This window comes from Rhopalosiphum maidis, chromosome 4, assembly GCF_003676215.2.
Source record: "Rhopalosiphum maidis isolate BTI-1 chromosome 4, ASM367621v3, whole genome shotgun sequence".
NCBI classification, from domain to species: domain Eukaryota; kingdom Metazoa; phylum Arthropoda; class Insecta; order Hemiptera; family Aphididae; genus Rhopalosiphum; species Rhopalosiphum maidis.
In genome coordinates this window covers 26,935,009-26,955,012 of record NC_040880.1, presented here as the reverse complement: position 1 = coordinate 26,955,012, position 20,004 = coordinate 26,935,009, and the positions used below count along the sequence as shown (strand labels likewise).

The 20,004-nt window shown below is 24.8% G+C and overlaps 3 protein-coding genes across 3 annotated transcripts; 1 reads left to right on the top strand and 2 right to left on the bottom strand.

Annotated features, from left to right (window-relative positions):
- Positions 1 to 95: 95 nt before the first annotated feature.
- On the bottom strand, positions 96 to 11,568 carry LOC113548632 (mutS protein homolog 5-like). The gene is made up of 19 exons (XM_026949607.1): positions 11,471 to 11,568; positions 5,741 to 5,861; positions 5,601 to 5,672; positions 5,415 to 5,494; positions 5,174 to 5,328; positions 4,154 to 4,677; positions 3,864 to 3,926; positions 3,689 to 3,760; positions 3,425 to 3,554; positions 3,159 to 3,355; positions 3,048 to 3,093; positions 2,012 to 2,153; positions 1,799 to 1,806; positions 1,584 to 1,696; positions 1,356 to 1,505; positions 1,010 to 1,240; positions 772 to 921; positions 627 to 700; positions 96 to 213 (listed from the first exon to the last, which is right to left on the bottom strand). The coding sequence occupies exons 1-19, from the start codon at positions 11,566 to 11,568 to the stop codon at positions 96 to 98; spliced, it is 2,544 nt and encodes an 847-aa protein (XP_026805408.1).
- Positions 11,569 to 14,670: 3,102 nt separating this feature from the next.
- Positions 14,671 to 15,640, top strand: LOC113548623 (zinc finger protein 117-like; the record flags this gene model as incomplete). The annotated part of the gene is made up of 2 exons (XM_026949596.1): positions 14,671 to 14,687; positions 15,109 to 15,640. Coding segments are annotated over exons 1-2 (549 nt in total), but the record flags the coding sequence as incomplete, so codon positions are not given.
- Positions 15,641 to 18,145: 2,505 nt separating this feature from the next.
- Positions 18,146 to 19,285, bottom strand: LOC113548148 (zinc finger protein 706-like). The gene is given in 3 exon segments (XM_026948869.1): positions 18,146 to 18,330; positions 19,141 to 19,158; positions 19,160 to 19,285. Coding segments are annotated over 3 exon segments (237 nt in total). The 3' UTR covers positions 18,146 to 18,237.
- Between the last annotated feature and the right edge of the window lie 719 nt (positions 19,286 to 20,004).

Here is a 20,004-nt window from a genome sequence, read left to right as displayed (position 1 = left end):
TATATGTTAATATTCCAATTGTTTTTACATTTTATACTAATATACTGTACGTTGTTAAAGTTTGAATGAGGAAAATATAACAAAACTATTAAGCTTTATTTGAACATTTTTGGATACCTTATATTTTCCATATCATCTACCAAGCCTTTAAAAGCACCATCTGTTATTTTGTCTTGCATTAGTTCGAGTGCTTTTTCAATAAAATGTTTTCTCCTAATTAAACAAAGAAAGTTGCTCATTAAAATAAAATGCATATTGAATTAAGTGAGTAATAAATTTTCTTGAAAATCTACCTCTCATACATATCTAAAAATTCTGTATTTAGACATTATATATGTACTATAGTGAAAACTATTCCTAACTTGTACATAATAAAACTTTAATTTACTTGAAAATCTGTAATATAATGTCTTATTTATTATAGTAAAGTTATAGATATAGTGTACCATTAGCTCCGGTTACAATTATTGGTCATACACTTATAAGTTACAACATTCTACATAACTAAAATTGGATAGGCATCTATCCATTAATACATTGATATATTTTATAAGATTTTGAATATAAATAATATAAATGTTAAGCTATAAGTTATATTTTGAATAAAACTATTTTCATAACAATACCTATAAAATAATTTATATCTGAGGTTTTCTGTCATTGGACTTATACATTCATTTTGTTGAATAGATAGAAGAACCTAAAACATAACTTTTATTTATACTTCGATAATAATTAGTAATTTACAAGTAAATAAACATTATTTTATACTTCAGTAGCTCTTTCAACAATAGATGTTGGTAAACCATTTTGTTCTGCTATAGTGTGAGCCATACTCATATTTTGGTTTTTTATTTGATCGATTACTCTATATAAGCATACTATTTTTGAGCATTCTATTGTGTAACTCATACTTAGGTACTACATAGAAAACATTAATTTAAGAAACTAGTTAAATAATTCCTTTAATTAGTTATATTATTCCAACAGTTGATTATTATTTACTTACTTTTATATTGTCATTTAATATATCTTTATTCATAATCTGTTGAAGAAGATGTGGCAAAGAATGAAAGTGAGTTGAAATAATGATGTGAGGCAATAAATGTAATGGTCTATGCACAAAATGACTAATACTTGATAGTAGTAAAGCTATTCCGTTGATTTCAGATGTACCTTTTCCAAATTCGTCTATTATTACAAGAGATCTACATGTCGATTCATTTAATGCTACTGACATCTATTTTTTATTTTAAATAAATCATATAATTCAATTATTTTCTTTTTTGATTTAAATAGATTATTTTAAGCTTATATTTATTTTTCATGAATCTTGTTTAAATGTTGATACTAACTTGTTTTAAATCGACCATAAAAGCTGACATTAAAGAGCTAACTGATTCAGTTGATTGAATTCTAGTATGAATATGATCTAATATACTTATTTCTGTGTGCTCTGCTGGTACATAACATCCAATATGACATAAATATGATATTAATGCTACCTATTAATATATAAAAATATGAAATAATGAGCTTATTAGGAAAAAATAAATTCATAAGATTATACAAAAATGTTGGACCTGCTTTAAATAAATACTTTTTCCACTTGAATTAAATCCTGTTATAATTTTGATAGATTGATTTGTTTTTGAAGAATGATAACTATTTGGTACAAATTTATCCACATATTTTTCTTGTAAAATATGTCGACCATTTATTATGTTTATTATACAGTGTTCTTTAGGAAGTATATTAGGTTTTATTAATTTTAAATCTTTAGCAACATCAGCAAAACCTATTAAACTAATAATTAATTGATTAATTAAATATTATTATAAATTTTATACTTAGTTTAAAAAACTCATGTATATGATATAATTAATACTAATCATTGAAGTAATACATTTGGGTGGTTTAAACAAAAAAATATTTAAAAAAAACTTGTATTGATACATTACAAAATGTAGATTTACTATGGAAGTATTTAAATTTTTTGTATCAAACATACCAATCTAATTCAGCAATTAATCTTAAAATTAAATGTAGATCGCTTATCCAGTGTTGTATAATAAGCTCTGATAGTTTTGTCATTATTTGAATTTCTTCTTGAATAATACTTGATTCAATTTCACCAAAATATTTATCTAGTTCTAATTTATAAACAATTTAATAAACTTAACGCATAATTACTAATTTTTGTAATGTTGTAAGAAATTTACATGTATATCACTGGTACTGTAAACAATCTACCATAAACTATACACAAATTATTAAAATAAACTTTATTAATTAATAATAATAATAAAAAAAAAGGTTAGGTAATTATATTTTATTATATTAGTTATAATTTTGCAGTATATATTTTGGTAAATTGTACTTTATATTTAGTATTTTAGATAGGGTTTAGATTAGGTAGAATAAATAAATTATGGTAGATATCTTATGATACCGTTACCCTAATTTAGATTATAATATAGTCATTGCTCATAGGTGTAATTATGAGAGAAGTCGAATATCCATCATGTTCCCCTGTGAATACTTGTGTTATAAGTTTGGGTATATGTATTTAACAGTTAAGGTACTATAATGTGCTTATAATAGGGAAAAGGGGGAAAAAACATGTTAACTGGCTTTCCTTGCTATGAAGATTAGTCACGCCTTTTTATATAGTTTATAACAGGGATTTGTCATCCATGGCACGTGAAAAATTAAAATATTTTTATAAACCAAATATCAACAAATTAGCATCAAGTATTAAACAAAATATCACATTAAGAAAATAAATAATTAACAAAGTAATGTTATTATATTATGTACCTAAACTAACCGTTTTTATATTAATGCATTAATTGTACAATAAAATTACAAGAATTTTTTTCTTAAAATGTTGAATAATAATAAATATTATACACAATATTTTTCATGGCTCGAAAAAAAAATTTATTTTTGGCATGTAACGTTTAAATAATTAGCCACCTCTAGTATGTAAGCTAAATAAATACAATTAAACCAAATAAATATTAAAACACATGTACTATACAAACCATAACATCTTGAAGTTTTGTAGTATACATTGTCTGTCAGATGAAACTAAAATCAATACAAAGATATTCTATATTTTAAACAATTCACTGCGTTAATAAATAATAATATACCTTAAATTCTAAATTTTGGATTTTATAATCATTTTCAGTCATCTCATTAAAAGGTTTCCAAAATGGAAGACACAATAAAAATCCAATTTCTGGCATTTTACAAATTGAACACTCATTAATGTATGAAGGTAAATCTTGTAGTTCTTTTAATGTTATTTCATCCAATAGTTTAGATATGTTTTCAATTTTTAATTTTTCTATAAAATAGTATCTATCTATTAACAAAACTTAAAAATCTACAGGTTATTATAAAAATGATACTATACTTTCATCGAGTTGTGGTATGAATCCTGGTTTCACTACAAATCTATCTTGTATGGTGGATTTTTCAAAATCAATTATAGATGACATAGAATTAACCATAGTATAAAGACTATCTTTTAATGTTTCTTTAATCTATAATTTTATTAGACTATTAGAGGTACTCTACTATAATTTAAATTATGTAATAGCTCATTAAAATATTTAAGTACATAGTAAAACATTAAAAAAATAATGATAAGTACCCAATTTAAAACTCCATAACATACCTTTGTAAAAAATGCTATTTGTTCAGAATATCTTTGACAAATTTCTCCAATTGTTACAGCATTTATAACTGTCTAAAATTGAAATAGGTAATCATTATGTATGGTTTGTAAAATATAAATTGTATTTATTTATTATATTATATTTAGCTTGAATATTTAAAGTATACATATTTACTTGATATAATAATTTCCATTGGTACATTGAAGCATTACCACTATTCATTTTTACTACAGTAGACTAAAATTATTATATTAAAAATATAAAATGTTATTTTATTAATGCATAATAAAATTCTATTTTTAAAAAAAATAATTATACTTAATGTTATATTTTATAATTACAAAAGTGTAAACTTATCTTCACTGTATATATTATACTTTATACTCTATAATACTACATTTTATAACTGGTACAATTATATTTAAACAGATAAATTAAAAATATTAAGGTAATAAAGTACTTACTAACACACAACGGCAATGTTTGATACAATTAATCAATGATAGTATTACATTTTCATTACAAGGGTTTATGCAAAATTCTATAAATTCATGTCTATATTTTATAATATCAAGGTTTTTAGTAGGTTGGGCTAAAATATTCTTTAAAAACTTTGAACCCATAACTGAGTTACACCGATTCAATAAGCTAAAAATGCTTGGGCCTTCTTTAGTTGAATTTTTGGTCCATTTATATATAGAAGGGTGTTCATGTGCAGAAAATATTTGTAATGATTCATATGTACTAATACCAAGCCAAAGTAAATTATCCATGTTTAGAATTCTTAATGACATTATTATGAAGTTGGTTGGTAAATTTAATTTTACCAATGGAGTATCCAAGAAATGTAATAATGCACCCAGTGCACATACAGCTAATTCTTGAGTGAAATCAACTAAACTACGTATATAAAGTTTGCGGGATTTTTCATTTTTTGGAGCAGACGCCAATGACATGGATAAAATTAATTGCTCACATGTTCTAAACTCTAAAAATAAAAGTAGTATACTTTATTAAATATATTTATTTAAACAGAAAAATTTATTTTTAATAGATTAAACTAATATATATGTATTATATAGGTATACAGTTATTTTATTAATTGTAGTACAAAAAATATGCTTACACCTCACTGCCCTTTTTATATTATTAAATTTGTGAAACAACTTTTAATTTAAATATTATTTATGTGTGGAAATTTAATCAAACCATTACAAAGATTAATGGTTGAATAAATTATAAGTAACTTTATGTATATAGTATATAGTATATTATATTTTAGTTGTTTTACTCAATTCCATCCAAGTAACGAATTAGTTCTTATAAAAATATGTTGTGATATTAATACATATTTTAAATGTATATAAAATCAATTTAATTAAATCAAATTAATTTATCATTTTTAATACATATATATTACTTAAATTTATCAATTATAAGATAGGTATAAACTGGGTAAATACTCATAATATATAGATATTTACTAAAACATTGTTTGGGTAATATATGCACTTTTTCATCTGATTTATAATCATCAGTATTAGTTGGACTAGAATAGATATTTATTTCGCCACTATGAGCTAATTGCTTAATAATTTTTAAAAAATGTCCATCTTGTGAACTACATACTATAATATTTCTATAACACAAATATTAATATTTTAATTGAGTAGGTACTTTTATTAAATATAATAAATAATAAATTAATAAATAAATACAACTTACACAGGTCTAACTTGCATAAATAAAGCATTCAACATTTTAAAGTCTAAATTACTTTCTATGATATCATGCAAAATTTGAATCTAAGCACAATTTTCAAAATAATAAATATATATTACTATAAATACTAAATATGGATATAGATTATGGATAAAAAATAATTTATTAATTGATTAAATATTTGATTACTTCAGATAATTGAGTATTATAAGATGCAGCTCCCAACATACCATTTTTCCAATAAATTGAAAGAAATATATCCTAATATTCAAACAAAACCAAAAATAAGTTTGAAAACATTATTAAATATTAGCTTTTATTAAAATTACTGTATCATCAGTGTTTAATGTAATATCACAGTGAGATTTGTTCATGTTATTTGCGTCACTATACTTTGAATAATCTACTGACGAAAAATCAATAGAACAGGTAGCACTTGTACTTAGATCCCTAAAAATATGAAATTTTATAAAATTGATAAAATATTTTTCCTTTTAGTTGAAGTTTTGTGGACTAATGAAGCAGGTATTTTTGTATTTTGAAAAACAATTTTAAACACCAAGCTTCAGTTACAAGAAATAATAGTGTTATAGTTTTTTTACTGCACTAAAATGTCTAAAACATAGGTATAATGTAGCTTGATAGTTGATACCTAATTTTAAGTAAAAAAAGAGTATTTATTAATATACAAACTATGATAAATCTACCGTACAACAAACGTCAAATATTTTAATGTAATATTTTAGTCATTGTTATGTTTTTATAATAAGCAATATTATTCAAATTTATTGGTAATTAGTTATTACTTATAAACAGGTATACAGCTATTATGTAAACGTACGTTTTAACCTTTCTATTTAGTTCCCGTCAAAAATTGAGCTTACTGACATTTTGTTTTACAGCCTATATGTATAAAGATAGTGCATATTTTTGTCCCAGGAAGGTATAAGACTTTTAGCTGGGGTGAATATTAATTGTTGGGTCATGTTTGGTCCCCGTTTTTAAATCATTTTTTTTATTAATTTCCTAAAAATAGTAATATAAAATGAAAATTAAAAAAAAATAATATATAAATAAATTTAATTTTTTACTTTTACAAAAATGGCAAATTATAACAAATAATTTTAAGTTTAATCATATCCCACAAAATCTAATTCATTTTTACGCCTTACTTACCCACTCATCAAAATATAAAATATAATCATCATTATTCTTACATTTGTTAAAGTATAAAATTATTTTCTTTTCTTTAAAATTAATTTTTATTTGTAGGTAAATTTATTATTATTTTTGTCGATGAAATAGTGGATTAATATCCAATTCATTTCCAAACCTTATGGTTTTTATTGTTTTATTATTAAAGAATTTTATAAAACTAATGATTTTAAAAACTGACCAACAAATATCGTCAAAATCCACCTTGGATCAAACAATCTATGACTAGTAACTCTTGGGAACCAAATATTCTATCTTAATAATTTATGGACAATTTCAGATTACTAGATTATGAAGTGATGAAATACTTTGATAACGAGACACGTATTCCTTTTGTACATTGTAGTCAGCGCTGATCGACCACAAGTTATCTCATGTTCAAGAGTTTGAGGTGCACAAGTTAAACATATTATAGTATAATATAGTATATATTTCTCAATGGTAGGGTCAAAAGGATAGTGAACCTTTCAGTACCCGGGTGTTAAATAAAAAAATATTGATTGCATTTTATTTTTTCTCTGTGTCAACTAATTTAATACGCGCCATAATTCATGTGAAACAAGCTACTTTACAACAACATGAGACTACAGTTGTTGTACTACACTATCTGTCCACTTACAAGATAAATTTTTTGTAGATAATTAAACAATTTATAAACTTCCACGAAAGATTAAATAAAACTGAAAGTACACTCCACTAAACAATCAACGGCAAAAAACAGTCCTATCCCAAGAGGACCAATCAAACAACTAAAAAACTAACACATATTACACAACTATAATTATTACAAAATTATATATAGCACTTAAAAATCTTATAGGTAATTGTTAAAGATGATTTCCCATTTTCCCATGTATAACAATACCTATATTGTAAATTAGTAATTTTGTAAAAATATGTAGAAATACATATAGTATATACAATATATTAAAACAATTAAAAAGAATAAATAAAAAAATAAATTGATGACCTTTTTTTTTATTGTTCAACTTAGAATATCAAAACCAATAATCTTTGTGGATAGTTGTTGAAATAACAAAAATAAAAATCCCTCAATTAAAATTAAATAATTTTATAATTTATACACATGGATACATATATCCACATGGTCACACTCCACTCATCAAAAACATTTTTCAGGATCTTGGACTACATTTTTAGTGGTATGTATTTTATTGTTAGGTATCCATGTATTTAAAAGTTTAGCTTTTAGGCAACATTGAACTATTATACTTACATTTCAAATGAAGAATGTTACATTAAAAATAACAATATTCATTAGTATTTTTATTCTTAATTACATAAAATAACTTAATATATTATTAAGTAAATTGCAGCTCTGATTTAATATCGAGACGATAGTCGGCGACAGATATTCTGTACTCAAAATAGATGCTAACTTTTAACTAATAAGTTATAATTATAAACCGTGAAGTACATAAGAAAAAAATATTTTAGACTTAAATGTACACTGCCTTCGTGTAACGTTCCATAAATAATGAATGCCAACATTGTGCATAAAATCTTCTAACATAACAGTGCCTGCTATTTTAAGAAAAAAATAATGTCACGAAAAATATTTTACTATGCAGAATAGTAATATAAATAATAATAGACAAGAATTAAACTTTGTATTTACAAAACAATTTTATATAGTAACTAGTAAGTATTACAGAACACAGATAAAATGAAGATTGAAATATATAATATGTATATATAGGTACCTAAATTAGGTATCCGGTGAATGGCGAATACAATTGTTAATTGATTGCCGAACGAACTAATTTAGTTTTTTTTTTTTTTGGTAAATATTCTCATTTACTTATTTATAAATAACGGATAGTTAATCCAATTTACAATGCGGTCAACAGATATATAACAATTAACAATAACATATATACAGGGCCCCTGTACTAAATGTTTGTCCGGGCCCCTTATAAAAAACTTTGTAACTTAAATTAAATTTTAAATTTATAAATTTCAACAAGCCCTTGGACCCTTAAAATAGCCGGGGCCCTGTACTCAAGGTTCATCAGCCCCCTCCCCCCTTGCGGGGGCACTGCATATAGGTGGTATACTATTAAAAGTACCATTAAATGATATACACACGAGATCATTGAGCTTAACTTAACTTAACTTAACTTCGATAAGCTTATACGGCCGTTATCGACTTATCGTCATTTATTCCGTTGGTCGTTGGTCGTACCAATTTTTATTACATACTTGCTGGTGCGATATTGTGTGTGTCAACTGTTTTTTATTGTATAATAATGGAATAATTATAAAGAGTGAAAAAAGCAAAGTTAAATTAATTTATAACGGTTACATGTATATTTTTGAAAAATTTGGAACTGATTAAAAGTTTACATAGAGATGTGATCAGTATAAAAAAATTTGTTCAGCAATCAATTGTTCGCGACCTCTAAATTATTATATATTAGCAGAGCAATGAATGTACCGATCTCACATTAGTATTATGCAGTGTTTTTAATTTAGTTTTCGAAGTTTTCTTGTGTTGTTGTCTTTTAGAGCAGTTAAAAAAATGTTTTTATTTTTTATTTTGAAAGTGGTTTCTGGTAGAATTTTTTTTTTTTTGTTTATTTAAAATAATTTACAATCTATACAAAAATTAGTACAATAAGCAAATTTGATATCTTATAATGGTTAGTGACAGGAGATTAACATTTATGGGCAGGCACTCAGCAGTATCACCCGACCGGGTACATTTTAAATATTCTTATAATTTTTTTTTTTTTGGTAGGTCTCTAGGCCACTGTCTTTTGAGTCTTCTGCGTACATTACCAGGAAGTGATTTGGAGAATAGTTGTTTTATTAATGGGTTACTGTGAGAGTTTAAGTTGTTATGAAATTTAGAGTAATATAATTTTGCTAATTGATTGAGTATAAACATTTTTAGGTCTTTATGAAGATTATTGTTTGTGAAGTACCAAGGGGAGGATGTTATTACTCGTAAGGCCTGAAGCGTTTTGATATTGGATCGCTTTGCAGTGCCCCATAACTGAATACTGTATGTCCAAACTGGTCGGATTATTGATTTATATTTGATAAGTTTATTGGATAGGGAAAGTTTGAATTTTTCAGAGTGGTCTAAGGATATGAAGTCTAGAGTTAACAGTTTTACGTTTATGTTTAATGTGTGAGCTCCAGATTAGTCGTTTATCTAGAATTAGACCTGGTAGAAAATTTGTAATTGAAAAAAAAAAAAAAATGCTTGAAGAAAACAGTTTCCAGTGAAGAGGGGATGAACAATTGTTTATAATCATATTTTAAAACTCATTTGTGTATTTATTACTTCTTTCATTTACCACTTCTATATTTGTATTAAGTACCTATCTATAATTTTTTATTTAAAAATAAAAGTAATAATATAATATGTATTATGTATACATATGAATACCTAAAATTCATTATTATTGCCAACAGTGTCAACTATATATATGAATACAATATATACATAGTAGTATACAAATTGTTTTAGTAAAAACGTATTTAAATTAAGTGGATTTCATTTGATGGAAACACTGGAAGCGTAGGTATTACATATTACACCCAACATTACGCATGCAACTTATTTTTACAATACCTACTACAATACATTAATGCGGTGCGCAATTAGGCCTGGCTAATGCCCAGTTTGGTAATTATTAATTCCACCCATGTGAGTATCATAATTTTATTTATGGTAATTAATTAAAAATTTAACGTGTTAGAAATCGCAACAAATTAAAACCCATTGAACTACATTATTTTATCATGTAGGTAGTTTAATATTTAAATCTTCCTTTGTATTTAAACTTGCTGTACAAACTTACTACAGGTTTTTTATTTTGAAAACATTCCCATTTTGCCGAAATTCTATTATTCTAGTTCGTCGACGTCTCAGTTTGTCAATAATTATAGGTACCAATTTAAAACTGTTTGGCGAGATATAAGAAAACAAATATCTTTATTAAATTACCTAAAATATCAGGGGAACAAATCTAGTTTAGCGCCCATGCGAATTTTGAATTTGTTTTTTGCGCTCGCTTGTACATTTAAACATGAAAATATCCTTCGATTTGCTATGCAACACCATCCCAAGTAAGCCTAGTCAACTTAAGTAAATCAACTTTTTTAAAAGATAGCCCAAAAACAAATTGGCGAAAATTATTTGTTTTTAAATTACTGCCTCATAAAGTAAGCGATTATACGTGTTTTACGCATTCGTACATTGCTTTATAGTTTATTTACATATTACCTATTATACACAGAATGACGGAAAATAATATTAAAAAATTTAAAAAAAAAGAATAAAATATATCAATATACGATAATGTACTGATAACAGTGCCCTATTGAGTTATTAACATATTTACAACATCAAACTATCAGTTATAACTCAATAACTAAATTTGACCACTCAGTTCTGATTGCACTATCGTACTTAGCGAAAAAAATTTAGAAAATTACGTGGGTGCTAAACTAGATTTATACCGATTAATTCATCAAATAGAATACTGGATAAAAGTACAAAACCAAAAACTATAGTAGAAATACAAATTGCATTATATATATATAGTTAGTTTATATACTTGTATACGAACCTCTATATTTTTTTTTTGTTAGTGTTGACAAATGATTTCCGAAATAATATATTATATTATACTAATTTTTTTATTGAAAATGAGATCTACCGGTGAATAGAGCAAGTCAGCAAATTGGGAATATGTGAATAATTAGTAGTCGACCAACTGGGTTGTTAGCAAATTGGATTTGGACCATGTGAAAACCGAAAACACACCCCCGTGCTGTGTCCCGTTACTTTCAGAAAAAGACACAAGTACACTAAGCCGGCAAAACCTGCTAGAGAGTTCTGTGATACTGCGAATCTTCGCAAATGAGCAACCTGTTCACCTGTTGTCAGTTCGGCTACCACGTGCATCGTCCTGCCGACTCAATACCAGTAATATCACGTGACACGTGGTTACCGCCAAAAAATAAATTTATATTTATGACGTTTTTATCTGTTTTGCAATATTTATAACTTCGCTCGTGCCTTATTGTAAACCAGTAACCGCAGGATAATTTTCACAGCGGTGAACATAGAAGTATTGCCCTTTCTAGCTGCCCACTACTATTTCATACGGTCATACAGTCGCTCCCAAATCACTTGGAATACGGAGCCTTTGTTACGAAACTGTAGCCGATGATACACTTTGAAAACCTAGACGACATCTCAGTATAATATATCAGGTATTTGTAAATAGTAAATTGGGCAACCACGTTATATAATATCTCCAATAATATCATATTATTAATATGTATACATATTATCAGTAGCGCAACTAGTATTAAATCTTAGGCAGGGCTACAGCTCCACCTCAATATTAAACCAAAGATAACCTGTGAGGCCTTCGTCTCCATCTATCTTAAAATTTAAATACCTCAAAAATCAACATTTATTTTAATTATAGTATACAGTTGTTGTTAGTATGTTATTCAAGATTCATTTTTCTTTTATTTACGGTTGTAAATTGTTGTACAATTTGCTCAGGGTCAATTTTTACATCCTTTTCAATAGATACTTAATAAGGACAAATGACTGAAACGATCTTAATCTATTATAGATCTCAAGTAATATTTATTCGTTTCATAGTAGACAATGCACACTCAATGTTGCAGAGAAAATTGGCAACTTGAACCATCTTATACAAGTTCGGAAATATTGTTTTGAATAAATGTTTCTGTATGAGATTAAAATGTAGCTGACCAATGTCAAAAATATTTGTTATTACGTTAATATAAACGAAATAATTATTTCACATTGAATTCAAAAATGTATAAAATATTTTTTTGTTTTGGAAGGGCTATTATAAGTTTTGGGGGCTAAGCCCCCCCCCCTAGTTGCACTTATACCTATTATAATATTCTCTCCATTAGAGTAATTATTGACCTTTTTGTTTTTTTAAAAATTATTATTGTAAACTCACCCATTTTACCAGTTTCATTTGATTGCTCTTGTTTATATCTTTGGAGATTAAATATTATTTTTTCTTTCACTAAATCCCGAGTGCTAGTCATTAGAGCAAACCACTTCAATGGGATCTCTATGGCAAACATAATACAATGTAAGGTTTTTGACATAAATTAACAATCATTCATTTTTTATTTTTAAAAGGTTCACATAACATTCTTTTAGTTAAATAACTGTCACTAAAAAGTTATTACACTGTGCACAATTGTACAAACATTGTATGTTTTATCTGTACTTGTTAGTTTTCACATTAGTTACCTATAGTTTATATAGGTAACTATACAGTTTTATATACTATTGTGTTAGTATAAGCTGTTTTATTACTTTTACATTTTAAATAAAATTGATAATTCAAATTATAAATATACCTAATACAGGTTTTTTTTCTGTAATAGTTGAAATTATATATCAAAATAAAATAAAAGATTTATTAATTATATTAGATTAGTACTAATTGTTATGGGTAACTATAAAAAAATAAATAAATAAATAATTAAGAATACCTATCCATATGATCGTATTAAGTTTTTGTTTAATTGAAGAGTTAAAACAAAACAGTTAGTGTTAAAAAGATACAATATTAAATAAAAAAAAAGTTTTTAATTTTAATCTGATATGCTATGAGAATAATAGTTAACTAATACTTAGTCAATATATAAACAAAAAAAAATGGAATTTTATTTTATACATAGAAATGAGAACCTGTTTTATTGGTATTTGATAATTTTCCGTCTTATTATCTTGTGTACAAAAAATTAAAAAATTCCAATTTAAATAATTTTTTCTCTGTATAGTGTATACTGTATACTGATCTCCCGTGACCATCATTCTGGCATTAAAATGATGATGGACACCCAAATAAAAGTTTATCAAAGCAAATTATTTAAATAAATATTTTTTATTATTAACTCCTTTACATTTTGTTATTAATTTTAATGTTTAATAGTTTTGTTTAGATTTAAATACTTTAAAAGTTTAAAATGTCCAGTATTACACCAATAAAATGTGAGCCACAAAATATATTACTTAACTAATACTTTAAACAGGAATATAACGATGAAACAACATAAAATGACTATGGCAATGATTGTGAATCTATTTACAATTGGTAAGTATTTTATTACATTATAAAGTATACTATTTTTTAGTCTTGAAATTATCAATTAAAATTTCATATATACTGGGTGATTCAAAATATAATTAAAACATTTTAAACTATATTAGGTTGAATAAAAAAAAAAAGAAGCAATTTTGAGCAAAATCTATTTTTGATAAAATCGATATTCTTGTTATGTTATAATTTTAAAAATAAAAAACGATAAATATTTGAAATTTTATTTAATGTGTTTATAATTAATGTTTTATATACTTGATATAATTTTGAACTATTTATAAACATAAGAATTTTTTTTTTTAAATTTATTTTTTAGTCAAAAAATATAAAAATGTAATGTAAGGTCCTACTTCAGTGGTTCATCAATTTAAAAATATTAAACTACATATTCCAATTATTTTTATAAATGACTTTAGTTCAAATTTTTTCAAAATCACAAACATTTGCAAATTGTAATTAATAATGTATAATAATTTTCAATCTATGGCTAAGGCTTAAAAATTTAATACAGAATTCTCAATAAATCATAAATAATGGTTAATGAAAATCATAAATATAAAAGTTCAATTTTGTTAGTTTTATTAATAAAATAAAATTTTAATTATTATAAAAATATTATTTGTGATAACTTTTATGTATATTATAGTATTTTACTTAACATATTGAAATTTACAAAATATATAAATTAATTGTAAGATATTGCCTAATGTATAGCAGACTGTCTCTACTTTTGTGCTTTTTTATTATTTATTTACAATATTTTTTAGTCATTTTGATTCAATTCTATGCCATAATATCTTATGACATAAATCTTTTTGATCAATTTATCTTTTATAATGATTTAAAAAAAAAAATCACTATTCATATAATTAATTTATTAAATTGTTATATATATTATGGGTGAACAGATTAGGTAATATATTTTTTTTTATCATTATTATAAAACATATGGGGATATCCATTGTGTAAAAATAAGTTATTATCTTTTTGACATTTAATGAAGGTAATAAGAGTCATACTTAAACAAAATTTAAGAGAGAAAATCAAAAATCAGTTGAAAAATTAAACTTTTATGCCTAAATGATAAAGAAACTTGATCAAATTCTCAGCTACAGTTAAGTTAAGAAAATCTCAACTAATTAACAGATAAGGCCTCTACCGTTTCCATCTTAATGATATAATATGTTCCTACATGTAGTGAATATCTAGAAATTAGTAGACTAGCAACTATTTAGAATTATTATTTTATATTATAAATTAAAAAAATAAATTGTAGATACAATGATATTTAATGAATAACAAGCTAATAAAAATCAATATAAAAGATATTTTAGGTCGATGCAAGATTTTAAATATACTACAGAAATTGTTGAAATACAAAATATAAAAATTGAAGCAGAGATAATTGACGATGAGGTTTGTTTTAGAGAAAACGATTATGTGTCATCAAACAATATGTGTTATGTGTCTACAATATATGACATAAAAAATGAGCCGATAAGTTGCGATCTTGGTATTAAAACACCCTCAACTATAAACTTAACACCTCCTAAACATAAGGTAATAAGCTGTAAAAAAAAACAATATTCTTCTCAAAACAAACTATCAGTTAAAAAACTATTTAGATGCAAAATTTGTGAAAAATCATTTTCACAGAAAGGAAACTTAAAAACTCACATTTGGATTCATATGCAAGAAAAGCCATACAAGTGTTTTATTTGCAACAAATCTTTTTCACAAGCATCAACTTTAATTACTCACAAATTAATCCATAATGTAGATAAACCATTTAATTGTGATATTTGCAAAAAGTCGTACGTTCAAAAAGTAAATTTGAAAACGCATTTGATGTTTTATTTGAGTAAAAAATCATGTATTTTAAATAAAACAATTTTACAAAAAGAATAAATGAGTACTAATAAAATAACTCATTCTTTTGAAGATCCATACAAATCTGTCATCTGTAATAAATTAATATCTCAAATTTAAATTAAAAATACATGCTAAAAGTATTCAAAACGTAAAATTAAACGATTGTAATATTTAAATTATTTTCACAAAAAGGATATATCAAATCTCGCATAAGGACTACAAAGAAGAAAAATTATTAAAATGTAATTTTTTAACTAATTTGTTTTAGCATAAAAGATGAGATTGGTATATGAAAATTCATGAAGAGAAAATCTAAACAAATGTTTTATTTGAAATATATAATTTTCTAAAACATCACATTTGAATAGACATAAAGTTTTTTTTTAAATTCATAGTAAATTTAATCAAGGTGATGTAAAGCCATATAAATGTGATATTTATAATAATAAATCAGTTTCATAAAATGTATATATTAAATCTCATATAAGGATTCATAATATGATCATATTGCAGAATAATCATTAAATGGAATACTTGTAAAAACATTTTCTCAATCATTATTAATTTCAAAAATTAAAATGTATAAATATACGTAAATCAATACATAATAAGCTATCAAATTAAGGAAACAAGTATAATTTTTAGCATGCAGAATACAAATTATATTATAATTCAGTTTTTGAAATCAATTTTAATTATATTGTACTTGTAATTATACGTTTTAATAAAATAATAATGATAATAATAATTTTGTATTAACCATAATATTTTCTTCAATTCATTTTGTTAAAAAATTTGCTTTTCATCTAATTTTTAAGACGTCTGCCTTGTAATTTGGTAAAAAATTCAGTTATTGTTATTTGCCACCCCGCCATTTAAAATGTATCACCTACCGCTGAGTGATTGTCTATTGTACTATATTTTTTATATACCATTAGAAAACTTTCAAACAATGGTAAATAATAATTATTTCATGATTAAACATATCTAAATAAGACAGTAATCTAATAGATCCTTAAATGTCATAAATATGTATTTCATAATTTTTATTGTAAGAATGAGTATCAGATGCTAGGTAATATTATATTTAATAATCTTACAAGAAATAAACCATTAAAATTAATTTTGAACAATATTTTAAAATAAGTTAGTAAAATTTTTAAAACGACTCATGCAAATTGGGTCTTTTTAACTCACATTCGCATTTAATTTAAAGTGGTTATAAACTATCAATTTATAATAGTAAATAATATAATTGATTATAACAAATCTTAAGAAAGTAGGTAGTTACTTATACCATGTTGTTCTGTAATATTAAAAGTACCTCAACTATAGCATATAATATAGAAGTCTATTTATATATTATAATTATTAACTTTCCAATAAAATATTAAATTATATAGATTACATAGTTTATGATAACAAATTTTTAATGAGTATATGACTAAACTTAAGAAATCTTAAATTGTGATGAAGATGGTTATATCTTATACACAGTTTGTTGTCTAAAAAATTGTATTGGTACCATAATAATTGTTCAATAGACATCTGCTTACTTTTTAATTTCATATTTTATACTCAAATGTAATTTATATTAATAAAATACATATAAAATAAAATTCTCAGTTTTTTTTTCTTTTATAAATAAACATCTCATTTATAAAATAATATTTAAGATCTTATACATATTTATCTGTTTCAAGAATGGAAAACCTACTGATATAATTTAAGGAGACTTAATTTTGTGTATTATGCAAAATGTTATTAACAACATATATTTACAAAAATGAAATATTTACATAATAAATTAATCCATTAATATAGGTTATTATTAGTTATTACTAGTATTTGAATATCAAAACTCCATAAAACATACTAAAAATTCAAAAAATTATCATCATAGAAAATCCCAGACAAAAGCAAAAATTATAAATGTATTAGTTTTTTTATTTTGTATTATTAATTTCATATAATATATTATTAATAATTTAATAATGATATGTCTGTGAGTCATATTTGATTTTTTATTTTATGACTACTACTTATTACAGATTTATAAATTTAGATATTAATTTTATATTATGTTAAATTATAATAAAAAACCTTTAAAAAAGGATCTTATACAAGCATTAAAATATATATTTATATTGTGACCGCTGTTGGTAGATCCTGTGTTAGCTTGCCATTAACAGAAATATAAGTTTGAATTTTTGTCATTTTTCTAACAAAATAGTAAATACACAATAACTTAAATCAAACAACATAAAAAAAGATTGAAAAAATTACTTAATTTATTAGAATGTATATTGCTTACTGACAGGCCACTAAAAATCAACACCTTATTAATTTTTATTCTAACTTGGTTTTTGGAACTCAAAATGGAGGTATAAAGTAAAGATCTTTGTTAGTCTTAAGTACTATAGATTTAATTACCTAAAGGTAAAGAAAAAACTGATACATTCATACACTGTAAATTAAAAAATAAAAATAAAACACATCAATCATTTAAAAAAACTTTAATATTACTTATAGTTTAGGTATTCATTTGTTTTTACATGTGATTAAATACAATTTAATCGATCATTATACATTCATGAAACAGCTTTCAATTCTTCAGGCATATCATTTTTAGGGTGTTTGTTTTCAAAGTGTTGTTTATACGTTTTAGGATCTGGCATTTGAGCCTAAAAATAAAATTTTATATACATAATTATTTACAATGAATTACATTAAATAATGATACTAAATACCTAGTATTATTTATTGCAATTAATACATAAGTAAATAATAATAATAACTAAACATAATTATAATACATATATCTTTTATTTTAAAAATTATTTTCATAAAAAACAGCAGTTCAACATGAACTAATAAACTAGAGATTTAAATCTGACAATATATACATGTCTTCTTTTTATACGAATAGTAAAACATTATAGCTTTTAGTGTTAAAAATTAGAAGAAACATAAAAAGATGTGAGACTATTACTTTTGAGGAAACTAATGCAGTTTAAAATGTTTATATCAAGAATAGCATTTTTTTCTAATGCTACAAACTAAACATTATTTATTTTTCAGAGTGTACCATTAAATTATGAAATATTATTAAAATTTAAATATTTTAATTATTTGAGTACTCTGGACATTTTTCTCATGCCATGAATTCGATTTGACAATAAAAAAAGAACAAATCACTAAGGTAGATTAAAATTAATAACAAAAACTATATTATTATAAAATAATTAATAATATATATATACCTATATAATTTCTATTTTCTATTAAGTAATTGAGTGGTAATTTGAGTAATGGTGTTTAATGATTTCAATGTTTTGATAATATTTATTGGAGTTATCAAACAGTCAAGATGTATACAGAAGTAAAGATTTCTTATTATTTACAAATAATTGCACCCTAATAATAATACATACCTGCACTGTACTAAGAAACTTTAATCAAATGTATATACAAATATTACAAAAGTAGCTTACTTTACAAACAGAGCAAACAGTGAATCAACGCCTTCTGCGCAGCCTTTTTCTGTTCGTTAGCACTATGACCCTGTTGCTTCTTCATCTTGGCTTGTTTTTCGGCGGCCTTTGCCTGCGACTGCACTTTTTGTTGTCCCCGAGCCATGATAAACTAATGGTAAAAATTAAAGCAGTAATGAAACATTACGAAACCAAAGCTCACGGCTGATGAATAGGTAAATTATACATCTTTTATTAGGTTAGTTACGTTGTCTAAACACACTTACCGACGTGAAAAAATGGTCGATGAGTTATACCCTTTAATACTATCAACTGTATCCAATGGTGGTCGAAATGGCAGCCACTGATTTACCTGTCCCCGACGTTGGAGCACCGAGTTGTGAGACCACTGTAGGAAAATCGCAATGAAATCGTACGATCGGATCGCACGTCTCTGCGAATTGTGATTCGTTACTGATTTTGGTAGGTCGTGACTCGTGGCTGCTGACCACCGTATAGTCGTGGGTGAACGGAAGGAAATAGGTACGAAACAATAAAACGCGAAACGTTTTACAACGTCAATCTGTCCGATTTTCACTCGTCCCGAGTCACGCTCACGAGTCGTCCGACGTCCGCGCCGTTATCACCATTCACCACCACAAAATATCTCGGCCGAGGACCGCCAGCAGTCACCACAACTGTCTACTGATGTCTGTTATTCTGTAGGTTTATTCCATGGTTTCGGGAAAAGTGGCCGATGCATTATTCGTAATAATAAACTATTGATAATACCGGTACGCCCATATTGTTACTTAAGGACCATAAGGTAAACGTATAGACGTTTATGGCGAAATGAAATACTTTAAATTTTACAATATATGTATA